At 46.5% G+C, this 21,957-nt stretch overlaps 1 protein-coding gene across 1 annotated transcript in view; it reads right to left on the bottom strand.

Moving 5' to 3' along the window:
• bicral (BICRA like chromatin remodeling complex associated protein) overlaps positions 1-21,957 on the bottom strand; it is a gene marked incomplete at its 3' end in the record, with an annotated part of 28,687 nt that overhangs the window by 2,610 nt on the left and 4,120 nt on the right. Inside the window, 9 exon segments of the mRNA XM_083787658.1 lie at positions 1-43; positions 2,903-3,048; positions 3,816-3,865; positions 5,414-5,469; positions 9,529-9,589; positions 14,422-15,681; positions 17,659-17,724; positions 19,008-19,056; positions 21,691-21,736. The exon segment at positions 1-43 is cut by the window's left edge and continues 52 nt beyond it. Coding sequence (XP_083643784.1) covers positions 1-43; positions 2,903-3,048; positions 3,816-3,865; positions 5,414-5,469; positions 9,529-9,589; positions 14,422-15,681; positions 17,659-17,724; positions 19,008-19,056; positions 21,691-21,731 — 1,772 coding nt within the window. The 5' untranslated portion in view covers positions 21,732-21,736.

Genomic DNA, 21,957 nt, shown 5'->3' on the forward strand with positions numbered 1-21,957 from the left:
TTCTTCAGAACGTGAGTCGCCACAGCCTCAAACTCCTCGTCCACTGTCGACACAAAGACAAGCTTGTAGATCTACTATTTTTTGAAAAATCCTGAACAATTCTCTCACAGCGAACGTTTTCAACTGAAGTCTTTTGCTTCTGGGGGTCCCTGATATAAAACATCTTTCAGATGGGGGGTCCCTGATATATATATATATATATATATATATATATTTGAGCGCCACTGATTCTCAAAAAACTGCCAGGATTTAGAAGACACTTGTAGAATCTGGTCTCAGTTTAAGTAAGGGCCTTTCTTATTGGCTAGTGGGCGGCACCTCGTTAAAAGGTACACAGGTGGCCTCGTTAGGGCAGTCTAAAGGAGACACTGCTCCAGGTAAGACGTGTTCCTCACCATGAGACAGACTGTATGTTATGTTTATTGTTCACTGTGATGAATACATGCTAAATGTACAGTACCCACATGAAGTAGTGATGCTTTGTACAGGTTTTCAATGAGGTGTTTTTGGACATAACAAAACACAAGCTGCTGCAGACATGCTGAGGCTCGGCTGTGGTTGTTACACCAAAAGCAGTGACTTAGAGAGAGTTGTGTGTATTCTTACCTTACCAGGTACATTAACCCCCTTTTGGTGTTAGCATTATGTTATGCTTTAGCTATTGAAAAATAGCAGATCTACAAGCTCATAGGTCTGCTATTTTTTGAACGACTGACATAGAAACATAGTTTTTTCAGAAAACTGTCAGGATGTACGTAGAAGACATTTCTAGAATCTGATCTCAGGTCAAAATGGGTTAATATTGTTTTATTTCATTGTATTGTATTGTTATGTTTATTGATAGTTAGAGCAGGGGGGGGGGGCCTTGGCGGTTGGAACCCCCTGGTGTCTCCCAGTTAGAAGTAGCCAGAGCCACAGAGTAAGACAGAGTTAGGACATTTGGGCTGTATTTTGTGTGTCTTAAGTACCAGGTCTTATTCCCTAACTTGAGTAAACTAAAGACCAGGATCAATGCCATTTGGCTATTCTGAGTGGCCAAAGAGCATTGACCACGCCTCCAGGTTAGGGAATAAGACCTGGTACTTAAGACACGCAAAATACATGCCCTTTGTGTCATGAAAGTCCACCGTAGACATGTTGTTATGAGCTACTTTCTGTCAGGAGATTCTGTGCATGTGATTCATTTTCAAAGTGTTGGATTTTGAAGCGCTCGTTTTTATTAACGGGTCGCACTGCTGCCTGGAAACAGGCGGTACACAGGGCCGTTCAGTGACGTACGACGAGTGCTTCCAAACTCCAGCACTTAGAAAAAGAATGTGGGATTGATTCTATGCTGGAACTGTTTCCACCGTGACCCAACACGGATGGATGGATAATAACCCATTCTGACCTGAGATCAGATTCTAAAAATGTCAGTCGTTCTTCGATTTTTCAAAAAATAGCAGACCTACAAGCTCATAGCGCGCCACTCGGTGGCGCGATATGAGCTTGTAGGTCTGCTGTTTTTCAATAGCTAAAGCATAACATGATGCTAACACCAAAATGGGTTCCCATTCAGAATGGGATAATAATAATAATAATAATAATAATAAAACTTTATTTGTATAGCACCTTTCATGACATGAAATGCAGCTCAAAGTGCTTTACAGAACAACGGAGAAAAAATAAAATAAAAGCAAGGCATAAACATTTTCTTTTTAAAGCAGTAATGCAATACAGTGAGGACATGAATAACAGAAAATAAAAGATCAATTAAAAGCAAAGGGTGTAGAAGTGGGTCTTGAGCTGAGCTTTAAACATGTCTACAGTACAGAGGCTGCCTGTCGAAGGTACAGTGGGTGGTGTTGTTTTTGGCAGCAAATTTCTATTTTAGTTTTAGTCATAGTCTTTGGACTGAAACTTCATTTAGTTTTAGTCACATTTTAGTCACCTGGAATGTCTTAGTGTTAGTCTAGTTTTAGTCGACTAAATGTCATAAGATTTTAGTCAACTAAATCTACAGTTGATTTAGTCGACTAAAATGTATTTTGGTGGGCCTAGATGCCGTCGTAATGAGTGTTTTTACACTTGCTGAAAATAGCCGATCTACAAGCTCTCAACGCGTCGCGTTGTGAGCTTGTAGATCGGCTATTTTCAGCATGCAACCAAGTGTAAAATGACTTATACTGGATCTCTTGTCCACTGGTCCCTTCCTAACATTTTAGTCTAGTTTTTATTTGTCGACGGAATTGTCAGTATATTTAGTCTTAGTTTTAGTCATCGTAGCTTAGTTTTCATTTAGTTTCCATTTAGTTTTCGTCAGTGAAAATAGGTAGTCGACGAACATTTTCCGTCTTAGTTTTAGTCGAGGAAAACACTTGACGGACGTAAAGGTGATCTTACCGTGAGAGAACTCGTCTGCGCTGTAAAGGTGATCTTACCGTGAGAGAACTCGTCTGCGCTGTAAAGGTGATCTTACCGTGAGAGAACTCGTCTGCGCTGTAAAGGTGATCTTACCGTGAGAGAACTCGTCTGCGCTGGGCGGCGCTGTAATCTTACCGTGAGAGAACTCGTCTGCGCTGTAAAGGTGATCTTACCGTGAGAGAACTCGTCTGCGCTGGGCGGCGCTGTAATCTTACCGTGAGAGAACTCGTCTGCGCTGGGCGGCGCTGTAATCTTACCGTGAGAGAACTCGTCGGCGCTGGGCGGCGCTGTAATCTTACCGTGAGAGAACTCGTCTGCGCTGGGCGGTGCTGTGATCTTACCGTGAGAGAACTCGTCTGCGCTGTGATCTTACCGTGAGAGAACTCGTCTGCGCTGGGCGGCGCTGTAATCTTACCGTGAGAGAACTCGTCTGCGCTGGGCGGCGCTGTGATCTTACCGTGAGAGAACTCGTCTGCGCTGGGCGGCGCTGTAATCTTACCGTGAGAGAACTCGTCTGCGCTGGGCGGCGCTCCGCTGAACACGTGGTAGGGGAGGAGCCTCAGCAGGGCGTCGTCCAATGAGGTGAAGCGCCTGCGGTCCGAGTTGTCCACTCCGGCGTGGTCCTTCCGTAGCTGCTGCAGGATCCTGATTGGACGAGGAGGAGGAGGAGGGGGCGGGGCAGAGACACACCGTATTGTTGGACATGGTGATCCAAATGGCAGATCTACAAGCTCGTATAGCGCGGCACTTTATCCCATTCTGACCTGAGATCAGATTCATACGAGGTTTCCGCCGGACACACACTGGTCTGATGAACCCATTCTGACCTGAGATCAGATTAAAAAAAATGTCAGTCGTTCTTCGATTTTTCAAAAAATAGCAGACCTACAAGCTCGTATCGCGCCACTCGGTGGCGCGATATGAGCTTGTAGATCTGCTATTTTTCAATAGCTAAAGCATAACATGATGCTGACACCAAAATGGGTGCCCGGTCAGAATGGGTTATACAAGCTTGTAGATCTGCTATTTCTTTGGAAAAATGGTGGTGCAAATCTTTGAATATATATTCTTTCAGAGGGAATGTTTTTAACTCACATCTTTGCTTCTGGGGGGTGGGGGGTGGGGGGGGTCCCTGGGACAACATATTTTAAGTTGGGGGTTGTGGCGGCCAAATACAGATAATTCTGGGGGTCCTTGCCTTGAAAAAGGTTGAGCACCGCTGACATAAAAACATAGGGTTTATCAGAAAACTGTCATGATTTAGAAGCCGTTTTCTTTTAGAATGGGCCTCAGGAAATATGATATATACATATAGGAAATGATTTAATTGCGAGTAAGTCTGGCGGTGTTCACACTGCTATAACTACGAAGCCATGCCGTAAAACACCAGAAGACGAGCAGCGGTCACTCACATTCCTCCTCTGGTCAGCTGGGGCAGGGCCGGCCTCTTCAGTGTGCTGACCTGAAACCACAGGAAACACAACGTTACAGAACTAACAACGTGACGCCATGTTGGACCAGGAAACACAACGTTACAGAACTAACAACGTGACGCCATGTTGGACCAGGAAACACAACGTTACAGAACTAACAACGTGACGCCATGTTGGACCAGAAAACACAACGTTACAGAACTAACAACGTGACGCCATGTTGGACCAGGAAACACAACGTTACAGAACTAACAACGTGACGCCATGTTGGACCAGGAAACACAACGTTACAGAACTAACAACGTGACGCCATGTTGGACCAGGAAACACAACGTTACAGAACTAACAACGTGACGCCATGTTGGACCAGAAAACACAACGTTACAGAACTAACAACGTGACGCCATGTTGGACCAGGAAACACAACGTTACAGAACTAACAACGTGACGCCATGTTGGACCAGGAAACACAACGTTACAGAACTAACAACGTGACGCCATGTTGGACCAGGAAACACAACGTTACAGAACTAACAACGTGACGCCATGTTGGACCAGGAAACACAACGTTACAGAACTAACAACGTGACGCCATGTTGGACCAGGAAACACAACGTTACAGAACTAACAACGTGACGCCATGTTGGACCAGGAAACACAACGTTACAGAACTAACAACGTGACGCCATGTTGGACCAGAAAACACAACGTTACAGAACTAACAACGTGACGCCATGTTGGACCAGGAAACACAACGTTACAGAACTAACAACGTGACGCCATGTTGGACCAGAAAACACAACGTTACAGAACTAACAACGTGACGCCATGTTGGACCAGAAAACACAACGTTACAGAACTAACAACGTGACGCCATGTTGGACCAGGAAACACAACGTTACAGAACTAACAACGTGACGCCATGTTGGACCAGGAAACACAACGTTACAGAACTAACAACGTGACGCCATGTTGGACCAGGAAACACAACGTTACAGAACTAACAACGTGATGCCATGTTGGACCAGGAAACACAACGTTACAGAACTAACAACGTGACGCCATGTTGGACCAGAAAACACAACGTTACAGAACTAACAACGTGACGCCATGTTGGACCAGGAAACACAACGTTACAGAACTAACAACGTGACGCCATGTTGGACCAGGAAACACAACGTTACAGAACTAACAACGTGACGCCATGTTGGACCAGGAAACACAACGTTACAGAACTAACAACGTGACGCCATGTTGGACCAGGAAACACAACGTTACAGAACTAACAACGTGACGCCATGTTGGACCAGGAAACACAACGTTACAGAACTAACAACGTGACGCCATGTTGGACCAGGAAACACAACGTTACAGAGCTAACAACGTGACGCCATGTTGGACCAGAAAACACAACGTTACAGAGCTAACAACGTGACGCCATGTTGGACCAGGAAACACAACGTTACAGAACTAACAACGTGATGCCATGTTGGACCAGGAAACACAACGTTACAGAACTAACAACGTGACGCCATGTTGGACCAGGAAAGCGGAGCGACGTGATGTCCGTTATTTACCTGTGCGTTGTTTAGCGTTGTCGGGTCTTGGCTGGAAGCTGTCATGGTGTTCACAGCTAAGAGAGACCACACAGACCATGGGATGGTGTTATGTATCATGTATCATTGGGACTGACAGAGACCACACAGACCATGGGATGGTATTATGTATCATGTATCATTGGGACTGACAGAGACCACACAGACCATGGGATGGTGTTATGTATCATGTATCATTGGGACTAACAGAGACCACACAGACCATGGGATGGTGTTATGTATCATGTATCATTGGGACTAACAGAGACCACACAGACCATGGGATGGTGTTATGTATCATGTATCATTGGGACTAACAGAGACCACACAGACCATGGGATGGTGTTATGTATCATGTATCATTGGGACTGACAGAGACCACACAGACCATGGGATGGTGTTATGTATCATGTATCATTGGGACTAACAGAGACCACACAGACCATGGGATGGTGTTATGTATCATGTATCATTGGGACTGACAGAGACCACACAGACCATGGGATGGTGTTATGTATCATTGGGACTGACAGAGACCACACAGACCATGGGATGGTGTTATGTATCATGTATCATTGGGACTGACGGAGACCACACAGACCATGGGATGGTGTTATGTATCATGTATCATTGGGACTGACAGAGACCACACAGACCATGGGATGGTGTTATGTATCATGTATCATTGGGACTGACAGAGACCACACAGACCATGGGATGGTGTTATGTATCATGTATCATTGGGACTGACAGAGACCACACAGACCATGGGATGGTGTTATGTATCATGTATCATTGGGACTAACAGAGACCCTTAGAGTATATATGAATAGAGACGCCATCCGAGTTCTCCTTCCATCCACTTTGCATTAAGTTGTAGTTCTCCTCCCATCCACTTTGCATTAAGTTGTAGTTCTCCTCCCATCCACTTTGCATTAAGTTGTAGTTCTCCTCCCATCCACTTTGCATTAAGTTGTAGTTCTCCTCCCATCCACTTTGCATTAAGTTGTAGTTCTCCTCCCATCCACTTTGCATTAAGTTGCTCAAAAGCGCATGAGGTCGATTTCACTCCTCCTTCCGTGTAAGAACAGAGTGCATTCTGGGATGTATTGCAATAGTGATTGGGCCCAAACACATGAACGCGCTGCCGTTGAACGCGCACAAGCGTGCGTCCGTCGTGAACGTGCACAATGATAGTCAACGGACCAGCGAGTTCATGTGTTTGGGGCCCAGGCTGCAATACCAAATTCGACCACTATGTCCATTTGGCCTCAGGGTTTTCTCTGGGTGCCGTCTCTATTCATATATACTCTAAGCAGAGACCACACAGACCATGGGATGGTATTATGTACGGGCCACTTGCCCTGCGGGTTAATATCATAATACTGATATAGTATTGATTTCAGCTGTTAACAATTTTAAACATGCAAACATGACCCGCATTTATATTAGTAGCTTAGTATTACAATTGTATTGTATTTTTTATGTCCAATGTATTTGTATTTAGTTCGTGAAGTTAACATAACTATAACTAAATGCAAAGGTTACTTTTCAGGATTCATATTCAATAATAGCAAAGCATAATTCAGGATTTCAATTCAAATATAGCAAAAATAGCTGATCTACAAGCTCAAAATGCGTCGCATTGTGATGCGTTTGAGCATGTAGATCGGCTATGTTTGCTACGACAGTATATATGCAATGTGGCCCTCTGGAGTGAGTGTGGAACTATAGTGGCCCTCTGGAGTGAGTGTGGAACTATAGTGGTCCTCTGGAGTGAGTGTGGAACTATAGTGGCCCTCTGGAGTGAGTGTGGAACTATAGTGGCCCTCTGGAGTGAGTGTGGAACTATAGTGGCCCTCTGGAGTGAGTGTGGAACTATAGTGGCCCTCTGGAGTGAGTGTGGAACTATAGTGGCCCTCTGGAGTGAGTGTGGAACTATAGTGGCCCTCTGGAGTGAGTGTGGAACTATAGTGGCCCTCTGGAGTGAGTGTGGAACTATAGTGGCCCTCTGGAGTGAGTGTGGAACTATATTGGTCCTCTGGAGTGAGTGTGGAACTATAGTGGCCATCTGGAGTGAGTGTGGAACTATAGTGGCCCTCTGGAGTGAGTGTGGAACTATAGTGGCCCTCTGGAGTGAGTGTGGAACTATAGTGGCCCTCTGGAGTGAGTGTGGAACTATAGTGGCCCTCTGGAGTGTGTGTGGAACTATAGTGGCCCTCTGGAGTGAGTGTGGAACTATAGTGGCCCCTCTGGAGTGAGTGTGGAACTATAGTGGCCCCTCTGGAGTGAGTGTGGAACTATAGTGGCCCTCTGGAGTGAGTGTGGAACTATAGTGGTCCTCTGGAGTGAGTGTGGAACTATAGTGGCCCTCTGGAGTGAGTGTGGAACTATAGTGGCCCTCTGGAGTGAGTGTGGAACTATAGTGGCCCTCTGGAGTGAGTGTGGAACTATAGTGGCCCTCTGGAGTGAGTGTGGAACTATAGTGGCCCTCTGGAGTGAGTGTGGAACTATATTGGTCCTCTGGAGTGAGTGTGGAACTATAGTGGCCATCTGGAGTGAGTGTGGAACTATAGTGGCCCTCTGGAGTGAGTGTGGAACTATAGTGGCCCTCTGGAGTGAGTGTGGAACTATAGTGGCCCTCTGGAGTGAGTGTGGAACTATAGTGGCCCTCTGGAGTGAGTGTGGAACTATAGTGGCCCTCTGGAGTGTGTGTGGAACTATAGTGGCCCTCTGGAGTGAGTGTGGAACTATAGTGGCCCCTCTGGAGTGAGTGTGGAACTATAGTGGCCCCTCTGGAGTGAGTGTGGAACTATAGTGGCCCTCTGGAGTGAATGTGGAACTATAGTGGCCCTCTGGAGTGAGTGTGGAACTATAGTGGCCCCTCTGGAGTGAGTGTGGAACTATAGTGGCCCTCTGGAGTGAGTGTGGAACTATAGTGGCCCTCTGGAGTGAGTGTGGAACTATAGTGGTCCTCTGGAGTGAGTGTGGAACTATAGTGGTCCTCTGGAGTGAGTGTGGAACTATAGTGGCCCTCTGGAGTGAGTGTGGAACTATAGTGGTCCTCTGGAGTGAGTGTGGAACTATAGTGGCCCTCTGGAGTGAGTGTGGAACTATAGTGGTCCTCTGGAGTGAGTGTTGAACTATAGTGGTCCTCTGGAGTGAGTGTGGAACTATAGTGGTCCTCTGGAGTGAGTGTGGAACTATAGTGGTCCTCTGGAGTGAGTGTTGAACTATAGTGGTCCTCTGGAGTGAGTGTTGAACTATAGTGGCCCTCTGGAGTGAGTGTGGAACTATAGTGGTCCTCTGGAGTGAGTGTGGAACTATAGTGGTCCTCTGGAGTGAGTGTGGAACTATAGTGGCCCTCTGGAGTGAGTGTGGAACTATAGTGGTCCTCTGGAGTGAGTGTTGAACTATAGTGGCCCTCTGGAGTGAGTGTGGAACTATAGTGGTCCTCTGGAGTGAGTGTGGAACTATAGTGGTCCTCTGGAGTGAGTGTGGAACTATAGTGGCCCTCTGGAGTGAGTGTGGAACTATAGTGGTCCTCTGGAGTGAGTGTTGAACTATAGTGGTCCTCTGGAGTGAGTGTGGAACTATAGTGGTCCTCTGGAGTGAGTGTGGAACTATAGTGGCCCTCTGGAGTGAGTGTGGAACTATAGTGGCCCTCTGGAGTGAATGTGGAACTATAGTGGCCCTCTGGAGTGAGTGTGGAACTATAGTGGCCCTCTGGAGTGAGTGTGGAACTATAGTGGCCCTCTGGAGTGAGTGTGGAACTACAGTGTCCCTCTGGAGTGAGTGTGGAACTACAGTGGCCCTCTGGAGTGAGTGTGGAACTACAGTGGCCCTCTGGAGTGAGTGTGGAACTATAGTGGCCCTCTGGAGTGAGTGTGGAACTATAGTGGCCCTCTGGAGTGAGTGTGGAACTATAGTGGCCCTCTGGAGTGAGTGTGGAACTATAGTGGCCCTATGGAGTGAGTGTGGAACTATAGTGACCCCTCTGGAGTGAGTGTGGAACTATAGTGGCCCTCTGGAGTGAGTGTGGAACTATAGTGGTACTCTGGAGTGAGTGTGAAGTGCGTCACCAGTACAGAACCTACCTGTGTTAAGGAGCAGGTTGACCTGTTGACCTTGTCGGCTGCCGGCAGGCGACGGACACTCCTGAAAACCAAGGATGGATATAAATATAATAGATAATGTGCTGATAACAGGTTATAATAGAGCATCGCAGTCCCGCCCCCTTTCAGAACGACGAGTGGCCCAGGAAATGATTCTCCATTCAATTTTCAAATAGTATTCATTTAAAGACGGCTACGCCGCGGACAAAGCCAACTCGGATCGTGACAAATCATGACAATGAACACACAGTGTTCATTGTCATGATTTGTCACGATCCGAGTTGGCTTTGTCCGCGGCGTAACCGTCTTTATATAAATACTTTTTTTAATATAAATACTTTTTTTCATTCGATAATTGACACTGGGTGGAAGAAATGGATTGCAAAATGGTGGCATAATAGTTTGTAGAACACCGTAGTACCTGTAGTCTGTAGTCCTGGTAATAGTCTGTAGAACAGTGTAGTGTCTGTAGTCTGTAGTCCTGTTCCTGTGTGTTGTAGTGTGTCTGTAGTACCTGTAGTCTGTAGTCCTGTTCCTGTGTGTTGTAGTGTGTCTGTAGTACCTGTAGTCTGTAGTCCTGTTCCTGTGTGTCTGTAGTGTGTCTGTAGTACCTGTAGTCTGTAGTTCTGTTCCTGTGTGTCTGTAGTGTGTCTGTAGTACCTGTAGTCTGTAGTCCTGTGTGTCTGTAGTGTGTCTGTAGTACCTGTAGTCTGTAGTCCTGTTCCTGTGGGTCTGTAGTACCTGTAGTCTGTAGTCCTGTGTGTTGTAGTGTGTCTGTAGTACCTGTAGTCTGTAGTCCTGTTCCTGTGTGTTGTAGTGTGTCTGTAGTACCTGTAGTCTGTAGTCCTGTGTGTTGTAGTGTGTCTGTAGTCCTGTAGTCTGTAGTCCTGTTCCTGTGTGTTGTAGTGTGTCTGTAGTACCTGTAGTCTGTAGTCCTGTTCCTGTGTGTCTGTAGTGTGTCTGTAGTACCTGTAGTCTGTAGTCCTGTTCCTGTGTGTCTGTAGTGTGTCTGTAGTACCTGTAGTCTGTAGTCCTGTTCCTGTGTGTTGTAGTGTGTCTGTAGTACCTGTAGTCTGTAGTCCTGTTCCTGTGTGTCTGTAGTGTGTCTGTAGTACCTGTAGTCTGTAGTCCTGTTCCTGTGTGTTGTAGTGTGTCTGTAGTCCTGTTCCTGTGTGTTGTAGTGTGTCTGAGGTACCTGTAGTCTGTAGTCCTGTGTGTTGTAGTGTGTCTGTAGTACCTGTAGTCTGTAGTCCTGTTCCTGTGTGTCTGTAGTGTGTCTGTAGTACCTGTAGTCTGTAGTCCTGTTCCTGTGTGTTGTAGTGTGTCTGTAGTACCTGTAGTCTGTAGTCCTGTTCCTGTGTGTCTGTAGTGTGTCTGTAGTACCTGTAGTCTGTAGTCCTGTTCCTGTGTGTCTGTAGTGTGTCTGTAGTACCTGTAGTCTGTAGTCCTGTTCCTGTGTGTTGTAGTGTGTCTGTAGTACCTGTAGTCTGTAGTCCTGTGTGTTGTAGTGTGTCTGTAGTCTGTAGTCCTGTTCCTGTGTGTTGTAGTGTGTCTGTAGTACCTGTAGTCTGTAGTCCTGTTGCTGTGTGTCTGTAGTGTGTCTGTAGTACCTGTAGTCTGTAGTCCTGTTCCTGTGTGTCTGTAGTGTGTCTGTAGTACCTGTAGTCTGTAGTCCTGTTCCTGTGTGTTGTAGTGTGTCTGTAGTACCTGTAGTCTGTAGTCCTGTGTGTTGTAGTGTGTCTGTAGTCTGTAGTCCTGTTCCTGTGTGTTGTAGTGTGTCTGTAGTACCTGTAGTCTGTAGTCCTGTTGCTGTGTGTCTGTAGTGTGTCTGTAGTACCTGTAGTCTGTAGTCCTGTTCCTGTGTGTCTGTAGTGTGTCTGTAGTACCTGTAGTCTGTAGTCCTGTTCCTGTGTGTTGTAGTGTGTCTGAGGTACCTGTAGTCTGTAGTCCTGTGTGTTGTAGTGTGTCTGTAGTCCTGTAGTCTGTAGTCCTGTTCCTGTGTGTCTGTAGTGTGTCTGTAGTACCTGTAGTCTGTAGTCCTGTTCCTGTGTGTCTGTAGTGTGTCTGTAGTACCTGTAGTCTGTAGTCCTGTTCCTGTGTGTTGTAGTGTGTCTGTAGTACCTGTAGTCTGTAGTCCTGTTCCTGTGTGTCTGTAGTACCTGTAGTCTGTAGTCCTGTGTGTTGTAGTGTGTCTGTAGTACCTGTAGTCTGTAGTCCTGTTCCTGTGTGTCTGTAGTGTGTCTGTAGTACCTGTAGTCTGTAGTTCTGTTCCTGTGTGTTGTAGTGTGTCTGTAGTACCTGTAGTCTGTAGTCCTGTTCCTGTGTGTCTGTAGTACCTGTAGTCTGTAGTCCTGTTCCTGTGTGTCTGTAGTGTGTCTGAGGTACCTGTAGTCTGTAGTCCTGTTCCTGTGTGTTGTAGTGTGTCTGTAGTCCTGTAGTCTGTAGTCCTGTTCCTGTGTGTTGTAGTGTGTCTGTAGTACCTGTAGTCTGTAGTCCTGTTCCTGTGTGTTGTAGTGTGTCTGTAGTACCTGTAGTCTGTAGTGTGTCTGTAGTACCTGTAGTCTGTAGTGTGTCTGTAGTACCTGTAGTCTGTAGTCCTGTTCCTGTGTGTCTGTAGTGTGTCTGTAGTCCTGTTCCTGTGTGTCTGTAGTGTGTCTGTAGTACCTGTAGTCTGTAGTCCTGTTCCTGTGTCTGTAGTGTGTCTGTAGTACCTGTAGTCTGTAGTCCTGTTCCTGTGTGTCTGTAGTGTGTCTGTAGTACCTGTAGTCTGTAGTCCTGTTCCTGTGTGTCTGTAGTGTGTCTGTAGTACCTGTAGTCTGTAGTCCTGTTCCTGTGTGTTGTAGTGTGTCTGTAGTACCTGTAGTCTGTAGTCCTGTTCCTGTGTGTTGTAGTGTGTCTGTAGTACCTGTAGTCTGTAGTCCTGTGTGTTGTAGTGTGTCTGTAGTACCTGTAGTCTGTAGTCCTGTTCCTGTGTGTTGTAGTGTGTCTGTAGTACCTGTAGTCTGTAGTCCTGTTCCTGTGTGTCTGTAGTGTGTCTGTAGTGTGTCTGTAGTACCTGTAGTCTGTAGTCCTGTTCCTGTGTGTTGTAGTGTGTCTGTAGTACCTGTAGTCTGTAGTCCTGTGTGTTGTAGTGTGTCTGTAGTACCTGTAGTCTGTAGTCCTGTCCCTGTGTGTTGTAGTGTGTCTGTAGTACCTGTAGTCTGTAGTCCTGTTCCTGTGTGTCTGTAGTGTGTCTGTAGTACCTGTAGTCTGTAGTCCTGTTCCTGTGTGTCTGTAGTGTGTCTGTAGTACCTGTAGTCTGTAGTCCTGTTCCTGTGTGTTGTAGTGTGTCTGTAGTACCTGTAGTCTGTAGTCCTGTTCCTGTGTGTCTGTAGTGTGTCTGTAGTCCTGTAGTCTGTAGTCCTGTTCCTGTGTGTCTGTAGTCTGTCTGTAGTACCTGTAGTCTGTAGTCCTGTTCCTGTGTGTCTGTAGTGTGTCTGTAGTACCTGTAGTCTGTAGTCCTGTTCCTGTGTGTCTGTAGTGTGTCTGTAGTCCTGTAGTCTGTAGTCCTGTTCCTGTGTGTCTGTAGTGTGTCTGTAGTCCTGTAGTCTGTAGTCCTGTTCCTGTGTGTCTGTAGTGTGTCTGTAGTCCTGTAGTCTGTAGTCCTGTTCCTGTGTGTCTGTAGTGTGTCTGTAGTACCTGTAGTCTGTAGTCCTGTTCCTGTGTGTCTGTAGTGTGTCTGTAGTACCTGTAGTCTGTAGTCCTGTTCCTGTGTGTTGTAGTGTGTCTGTAGTACCTGTAGTCTGTAGTGTGTCTGTAGTACCTGTAGTCTGTAGTGTGTCTGTAGTACCTGTAGTCTGTAGTCCTGTTCCTGTGTGTCTGTAGTGTGTCTGTAGTACCTGTAGTCTGTAGTGTGTCTGTAGTACCTGTAGTCTGTAGTGTGTCTGTAGTACCTGTAGTCTGTAGTCCTGTTCCTGTGTGTCTGTAGTGTGTCTGTAGTACCTGTAGTCTGTAGTCCTGTTCCTGTGTGTTGTAGTGTGTCTGTAGTACCTGTAGTCTGTAGTGTGTCTGTAGTACCTGTAGTCTGTAGTGTGTCTGTAGTACCTGTAGTCTGTAGTCCTGTTCCTGTGTGTCTGTAGTGTGTCTGTAGTACCTGTAGTCTGTAGTCCTGTTCCTGTGTGTCTGTAGTGTGTCTGTAGTACCTGTAGTCTGTAGTGTGTCTGTAGTACCTGTAGTCTGTAGTCCTGTTCCTGTGTGTCTGTAGTGTGTCTGTAGTACCTGTAGTCTGTAGTCCTGTTCCTGTGTGTCTGTAGTGTGTCTGTAGTACCTGTAGTCTGTAGTGTGTCTGTAGTACCTGTAGTCTGTAGTGTGTCTGTAGTACCTGTAGTCTGTAGTCCTGTTCCTGTGTGTCTGTAGTGTGTCTGTAGTACCTGTAGTCTGTAGTCCTGTTCCTGTGTGTTGTAGTGTGTCTGTAGTCCTGTTCCTGTGTGTTGTAGTGTGTCTGTAGTACCTGTAGTCTGTAGTCCTGTTCCTGTGTGTCTGTAGTGTGTCTGTAGTACCTGTAGTCTGTAGTCCTGTTCCTGTGTGTCTGTAGTGTGTCTGTAGTACCTGTAGTCTGTAGTCCTGTTCCTGTGTGTTGTAGTGTGTCTGTAGTACCTGTAGTCTGTAGTCCTGTTCCTGTGTGTCTGTAGTGTGTCTGTAGTACCTGTAGTCTGTAGTCCTGTTCCTGTGTGTCTGTAGTGTGTCTGTAGTACCTGTAGTCTGTAGTCCTGTTCCTGTGTGTCTGTAGTGTGTCTGTAGTGTGTCTGTAGTCCTGTTCCTGTGTGTCTGTAGTGTGTCTGTAGTACCTGTAGTCTGTAGTCCTGTTCCTGTGTGTCTGTGATGTGTCTGTAGTACCTGTAGTCTGTAGTCCTGTTCCTGTGTGTTGGGCAGAGGAGACGGCGCCGCCGTGCAGTTCTGGCTCTGGGTCACTAGGAGGCGCTGCACGTGCGCTGCGCGCGCGCTGCCCCCGGCCGCGGCCGGCCCGACCAGCGTGATCCGTCCCGAGGCGGGGGGGCACGGCGTCTGGACGGCGGCGGCGGCGGCGGCGGGGTTGGAACCGGGAGGAGGAAACCCCACCCAGGTCTGCTGCGCCAGCGGGCCCCCCCCACCCACCAGGCCCCCGCCGTGGTGGTTAGAGACGATGAGCTGGCCTCCCGGCGTGGCCGTGAACGTCTGCCCGGCGACCAGCTGCACCGTGTTCTGATTGGTGGTGGCGACCAGGGTGGGGTCCGGAGGGGCGGGGCCGTTCTGGAGGGGGGCAGGGGGGGCGGGGCCAGCGAGCCCTGACAGGAGGAACTGAGCCGTCGTCGTCTGGGCCACCATGGAGCCGTTGGCCGCGTACTGTCCTGACGGCGGGCTAGCGTTAGCGCTGTTAGCGGAGGAGGGAGGGAGGGGGGGGCCCAGGCTGTACACGGTGGTCGTGGCCCCCCCGCCCTGGGGGGGTTTGGGCTGGATGTGTCGGACCAGAGTCTGGGTCCCGCCGGGCCCTCTCTGGATGATGAAGTTCTGAAGGGGGAGGTTCTTCAGAGGCCCCACCTGGGTGGGGGGGGCGGCGAACACCTGAGCCCCCCCCGCCCCCCCCGGGGCGGGGGGGGCGGCGCCGCTGGGCCTGAAGAGGATGGTGGGGCTTCTCTCCAGCCCGCTGAGCGTCACCATGCCGCCGCAGCCCGCCCCGAACGAGCCCAGGACCTGGATGTGGTGCTGGTGGGCCGAGGCCCCGTTGGGCAGCGCCCCCTGGAGGAACCCCACCCCGTAACCCCCCCCCACCGCAGAGACCAGCTGGGAGGGGGGCGGCGGGGGGGCCGGGGGGGGGGGCTGGGAGTCCAGCATGGCCTCCTGGGCCAGCGTGTGCTCCGTGATGTCCGCCTCCATGAGGGACTTCTGGAGGATGTCGAAGGGCGCGTCCTCCCCCCCCCCAACCCCCAGGGGGTCCACCCCCCCCTCCCCCCCCTCCCCCAGCTCGTCCTCGATGAAGGAGAGGCTGCTGGAGAGCTGGAGGCCTCCTCCTCCTCCTCCTCCTCCTCCTGCCCCGGGCGAGTCCTCCTCTTCCTCCTCCTCCTCGCCAAAACCACCCATTGTGGAGGAGCCATCTTTGAGGGCGGCCTCGGAGCCCGCCTGAATAACAACAACGTTTAGGGGGAGGGGGAGGAGGGGGGGGGGGGGGGGGGAGAGGGTGGATATGCATGTTAATCCGTTCTGACCTGAGATCAGATTATATAAAATGTTCTTCTACATCCTGACAGTTTCCTGAAAAAGCCTATGTTAAAAGCTATGTTTCTATGTCAGTCGTTCTTCGATTTTTCTAAAATAGCAGACCTACAAGCTCATAGCGCGCCACGTAATGCTAACACCAAAAGGGGTTCCCGTTCAGAATGGGTTAATGACGTAGATAGACGGCCCACTTAACCAATTTAGACTTGGAGTTAAAAACATTCACTTTGAAAGAATATTATATTCAAAGATTTGCGGCACATTTTTACGATTCTTTCAAAAAATAGCAGACCTACAGCTTGTAGGTCTGCTATTTTTCAATAGCTAAATTATTATTATTAACAATAATAATGTTTAACACCAAAAGGGGTTCCCGCCCCAACCAATTCAGACCTAAGTTTGATTCTACAAATGTCTTCTAAATCATGAAAACCCTATGTTTCTGTGTCAGTCGTTCTCAAACTATTTCATGTCAAGGACCCCCAAACATATCTGAAATTGGCCGCCAACCCCCGTCTGAAAACATGCTGTTCCAGGGACCCCCCCCCCGTCTGAAAACATGCTGTTCCAGGGACCCCCCCCCCCCGTCTGAAAACATGCTGTTCCAGGGACCCCCCCCCCCATCTGAAAACATGCTGTTCCAGGGACCCCCCCCCCCCCCCCCCCCCCCCCCCCCCCGTCTGAAAACATGCTGTTCCAGGGACCTCCCCCTCAGAAGCAAAGATTTGAGTTAGAAACGTTCGCTCGGAAATAAAATATATTCAAAGATTTGTGCCACATTTTCACGGTTTTTCAGAAATGGCAGATCTACGAGCTTGTAGATCTGCTATTTTTTTTAATAATAGTTAAAGTATAACACAATGCTTGAAGCACCAAAGGGGAACCCATTTTGGTGTTGGCACTATGTTATGCTTTAGCCATTGAAAAATAGCAGATCTACAAGCTCGTAGCGCGCCACCGAGTGGTGCGCTACGAGCTTGTAGGTCTGCTATTTTTGAAAAATCAAAGAACGACTGACATTTCTAGAATCTGATCTCAGGTCAGAATGGGTTGATCAGACCAGTGTGTGTCCAGTGGGAAACCTCGTATGAATCTGATCTCAGGTCAGAATGGGTTTAAATATACAATGTAATCTGGATCTTTTCCTGCAACTAAAACCCAATACTGAATTTATCTTTTGTTCTGGGCTTCCTGAATGGTCACCGTGTGTGTGTGTGTGTGTGTGTGTGTGTGTGTGTGTGTGTGTGTGTGTGTGCACGTTGAACCACAAAGAGTGCAGCAGCCAACATCTCCCTAAGCCTCCTGAAGGCCCCGTGCTTCTCACACACAGAGCCAATCACCATGGTGACATTATTAGCGCTTTAAGTCACCATAACAGCCTGGGAAAAAACCCTGCGTTTTGGACTCAAACAGGCATGATCAGAGACGACGCGGAGCCACCGTAGACATGACAGAATGTCTTAAAACACGGGGAAGCGTCTAATCTTGTTTTGGTTTGGGTGTCACGGTGTCTGTCTGACAGGGAGGGAGACGGAGTCATGGGAACACAGTCTGAAAACCCACCTTTTCAGACTCCAAGTATAGTATAGTATAGTATAGTATAGTATAGTATAGTATAGTATAGTATAGTATAGTATAGTATAGTATAGTATAGTATAGTATAGTTTCATTATATATATTCCACTGTCACGTTCCAAGCTTACACAGGTTTCATGATAACTACTTTGTATGTCGGCCTATGTGATGTGCTGCCATGCTTTTTGTTCTTGCTTAATGTAAATCGCTCTGGATTAAGAGCGTCTGCTAAATGCCTACATTGTAAATTGAACCCTACTTATAGTATAGTATAGTATAGTATAGTATAGTTTCAGCGTTACTTACAGCGTTGCCGGCAAAGAAGGCCCCGTCAGACCCATACGCTGCGTTCCTTACGTCATCCTCCCCGATCTGCAGGTGTAACAGACAGACACGCGGCACTATGAGCTTGTAGATCTGCTATTCTTCAATAGCTAAAGTATAACGTAATGTTTAAAACACCAAAAGGGGTTCCCGCCCAGAATGGGTTAAGTCACGGGCGGACGACCATTAGATGAGATTTTCTTTACTCGCAGACCCAAAACTCTGTGTTGTAGTCGGATATGGTTGTCCACAATTCCATGCTGTATTGATGTGGTATACGGTAGGAGAGATAACAGGGAAACCATCTAAATAACAGTTGTTTTTGTGTAGACCAGGGGGGCAATCAGAGAGATATTTTGTGAAGCCAGAAAGAAATCGGGATTTCCTGAAAGTTCATATAATGGCCTGTTGTGGCGCTGTCACTGGACCCAAAAAAGCCCATAGCCCCATAGAAGTCCATGTATTTGGGCCCAACTTCACCTAGACTGTATTACCTTAATAAACATGGTCATGAATACTTTCTGCTTCCAGTCACTAGTTTAAAGTCTCATTTCTAATGTCATAATATTCTTTTTGGAAAATTATGGTCCCATTTATTAAAATAATGACCATAAAGTCGCGTATGTTCTGAGGGGCGTGGCTACCGTTACAGTCTATGATCGGGATTCCCCTCCCACTCGAGTCAAAATAAAAACCAACGGAGAAGAAGGGGGGGAAGTCCCGCCTCGTTGTCTGGGCCAGCCAATGGGCCAGCTGGGCCCAAACGGATCTAGAAAGATGGCGACTTACAATTCAAGGACTGACTGGCTTCATTTTACGTTCATGTTAGACCCGGGGAACGCTTTGTCCATATCTTTTACAGTCTATGGTGTAGACTAGACTTCTTGTCTAGCCTAATGCAGCCTAATAATGCAGGCGTTTAAAAATAATTTAACTCTTGAGAGCGTAAAATGAAACCAAATGGACTCCATTTGGTTCACGGTTTCATTTGGTTTCATTTTACACTCTCTATAAGGGTCCATTTTAGTTACCAACTCTCCATCATTTAGCATGGGGACCACCTGGAACCCCCCCCCCCTCCCCCAAGGACCACTGGTGGTCCCCGGACCACTGGTTTGAAAACCACTGCTTTACAGGAAGCTGCTCTGAATAAACATCTCGGTCTGCGATGAACTCAAATTAACCACAACACAGAAGATGATCTGCCGGCAAACAATGTTTTGTGAACTTGCAACGCACCAAAAGGACATGCATACTGTCATACATACATGCTAACATTAGAGATATAAATAGATATTTTCAGGGGTTGGTAAATAAACGGTTCCACTCACCGACTTGCTGTTGGAGCCGTGAAGGTAATCATTCAGCAGATCTACATCTCTGTAGAGACGAGGAGAAAGAGAGACGGCATGAGGCAACGTTACTACAGATCTACATCTCTGTAGAGACGAGGAGAAAGAGAGACGGCATGAGGCAACGTTACTACAGATCTACAGATCTACATCTCTGTAGAGACGAGGAGAAAGAGAGACGGCATGAGGCAACGTTACTACAGATCTACATCTCTGTAGAGACGTGGAGAAAGAGAGACATGTTTTTATACACCACACTGAGACCATTCATGTTTGTGGAAGATGATTCCAAACTAAGGAAAGGAAAGGTACCATGTTTACCCAGGGTAACTGGACTAAGGAAAGGAAAGGTACTATGTTTACCCAGGGTAACTGGACTAAGGAAAGGAAAGGTACTATGTTTACCCAGGGTAACTGGACTAAGGAAGGAAAGGTACTATGTTTACCCAGGGTAACTGGACTAAGGAAAGGAAAGGTACTATGTTTACCCAGGGTAACTGGACTAAGGAAAGGAAAGGTACTATGTTTACCCAGGGTAACTGGACTAAGGAAAGGAAAGGTACTATGTTTACCCAGGGTAACTGGACTAAGGAAAGGAAAGGTACTATGTTTACCCAGGGTAACTGGACTAAGGAAAGGAAAGGTACTATGTTTACCCAGGGTAACTGGACTAAGGAAAGGAAAGGTACTATGTTTACCCAGGGTAACTGGACTAAGGAAAGGAAAGGTACTATGTTTACCCAGGGTAACTGGTCTAAGGAAAGGAAAGGTACTATGTTTACCCAGGGTAACTGGACTAAGGAAAGGAAAGGTACTATGTTTACCCAGGGTAACTGGACTAAGGAAAGGAAAGGTACCATGTTTACCCAGGGTAACTGGACTAAGCTCAAGAACTTGTTTACAGCCAGGCCCTGCTCATAGAACATTTCATGGTAGGGGTTCAATGCCTTGTCCAAGGGCACTTCAGCGGTGGTCATTTTAACGTGCCGGTCCGGGGATACGAACTATAGCGACCTTCCGATATCAAGACCGCTCCTCAAACCGTTCGGCCACCGCTGCCCCTAACTTGTATTCTATTGCTAGCTTGACCACGTAAAAATAGTCTTTATGCTTAATGTGGCTAGAGCATAGAAAATAGCCGATCTACAAGCTCACAACACGTCGGGCCGCGACCTGTTGTGAGCTTGTAGATCTGCTATTTTCGGTGTGCGATGTACTTTGGTAGAAGACAAGGCTGGCTTCAGTGGAATGCAAATGACTCAAATCGGTTGTGGCGACTGAGAACTTTGGTCCAAGCATTTTGATCACAGGTGTGCCATTTTCTTTTTGAGAGGGGTGTGTGTGTGTGTGTGTGTGTGTGTGTGTGTGTGTGTGTGTGTGTGTGTGTGTGTGTGTGTGTGTGTGTGTGTGTGTGTGTGTGTGTGTGTGTGTGTGTGTGTGTGTGTGTGTGTGTGTGTGTGTCTGTGTCTGTGTCTGTGTCTGTGTCTGTGTCTGTGTCTGTGTCTGAGCATGAAAATATATAGCCTTTGTTCACCAAGTGAGGCCAGGGAGGGCTTGTACAGTACAGTACAGTACAGTACAGTACAGTACAGTACTGTACTGTACTGTACTGTACTGTACTGTACTGTACTGTACTGTACTGTACCGTACTGTACTGTACCACAGTCTTCAGATTTTTACTGAAACCAATGAGTAATTAATTTAGTTAGTGTGGTGATTACAGGATTTGAGAAGTGCATCTATTAAACAAAACACTTATGCTTTTACCCTATAATATCTAGAAGACGTTTATTAAACAAAACACTTATGCTTTTTACCCTATAATATCTAGAAGACGTTTATTAAACAAAACACTTATGCTTTTACCCTATAATATCTAGAAGACGTTTATTAAACAAAACACTTATGCTTTTACCCTATAATATCTAGAAGACGTTTATTAAACAAAACACTTGATGCTTTTTACCCTATAATATCTAGAAGACGTTTATTAAACAAAACACTTATGCTTTTACCCTATAATATCTAGAAGACGTTTATTAAACAAAACACTTATGCTTTTACCCTATAATATCTAGAAGACGTTTATTAAACAAAACACTTGATGCTTTTTACCCTATAATATCTAGAAGACGTTTATTAAACAAAACACTTATGCTTTTACCCTATGATATCTAGAAGACGTTTATTAAACAAAACACTTGATGCTTTTTACCCTATAATATCTAGAAGACGTTTATTAAACAAAACACTTATGCTTTTACCCTATGATATCTAGAAGACGTTTATTAAACAAAACACTTGATGCTTTTTACCCTATAATATCTAGAAGACGTTTATTAAACAAAACACTTATGCTTTTACCCTATGATATCTAGAAGACGTTTATTAAACAAAACACTTGATGCTTTTTACCCTATAATATCTAGAAGACGTTTATTAAACAAAACACTTATGCTTTTACCCTATGATATCTAGAAGACGTTTATTAAACAAAACACTTGATGCTTTTACCCTATAATATCTAGAAGACGTTTATTAAACAAAACACTTATGCTTTTACCCTATGATATCTAGAAGACGTTTATTAAACAAAACACTTATGCTTTTACCCTATAATATCTAGAAGACGTTTATTAAACAAAACACTTATGCTTTTTACCCTATGATATCTAGAAGACGGCGGTCGTCCTCATCATCCATGACACCTGAGGAAGAGGAGGATGGAAACGGAAAGGAAGAAGTTTAACAAGAAAAAGGTACGAGATCTCAAACATGCACAAAGTTAGAATGAATTGGTCGTGTCGTGTGTTCCCCCATAGATGGTCATGTGAATATTGAACCGCTCCGTCAATAGAAATATGATTATAAGAGGGATTCATGTCGGCTTCACGAGGGCCTTAGTTTGACATTTAAGCCATTCTGACCG

This window comes from Protomyctophum parallelum, assembly GCF_964188405.1.
Source record: "Protomyctophum parallelum genome assembly, chromosome: 17".
Classification (NCBI taxonomy): domain Eukaryota; kingdom Metazoa; phylum Chordata; class Actinopteri; order Myctophiformes; family Myctophidae; genus Protomyctophum; species Protomyctophum parallelum.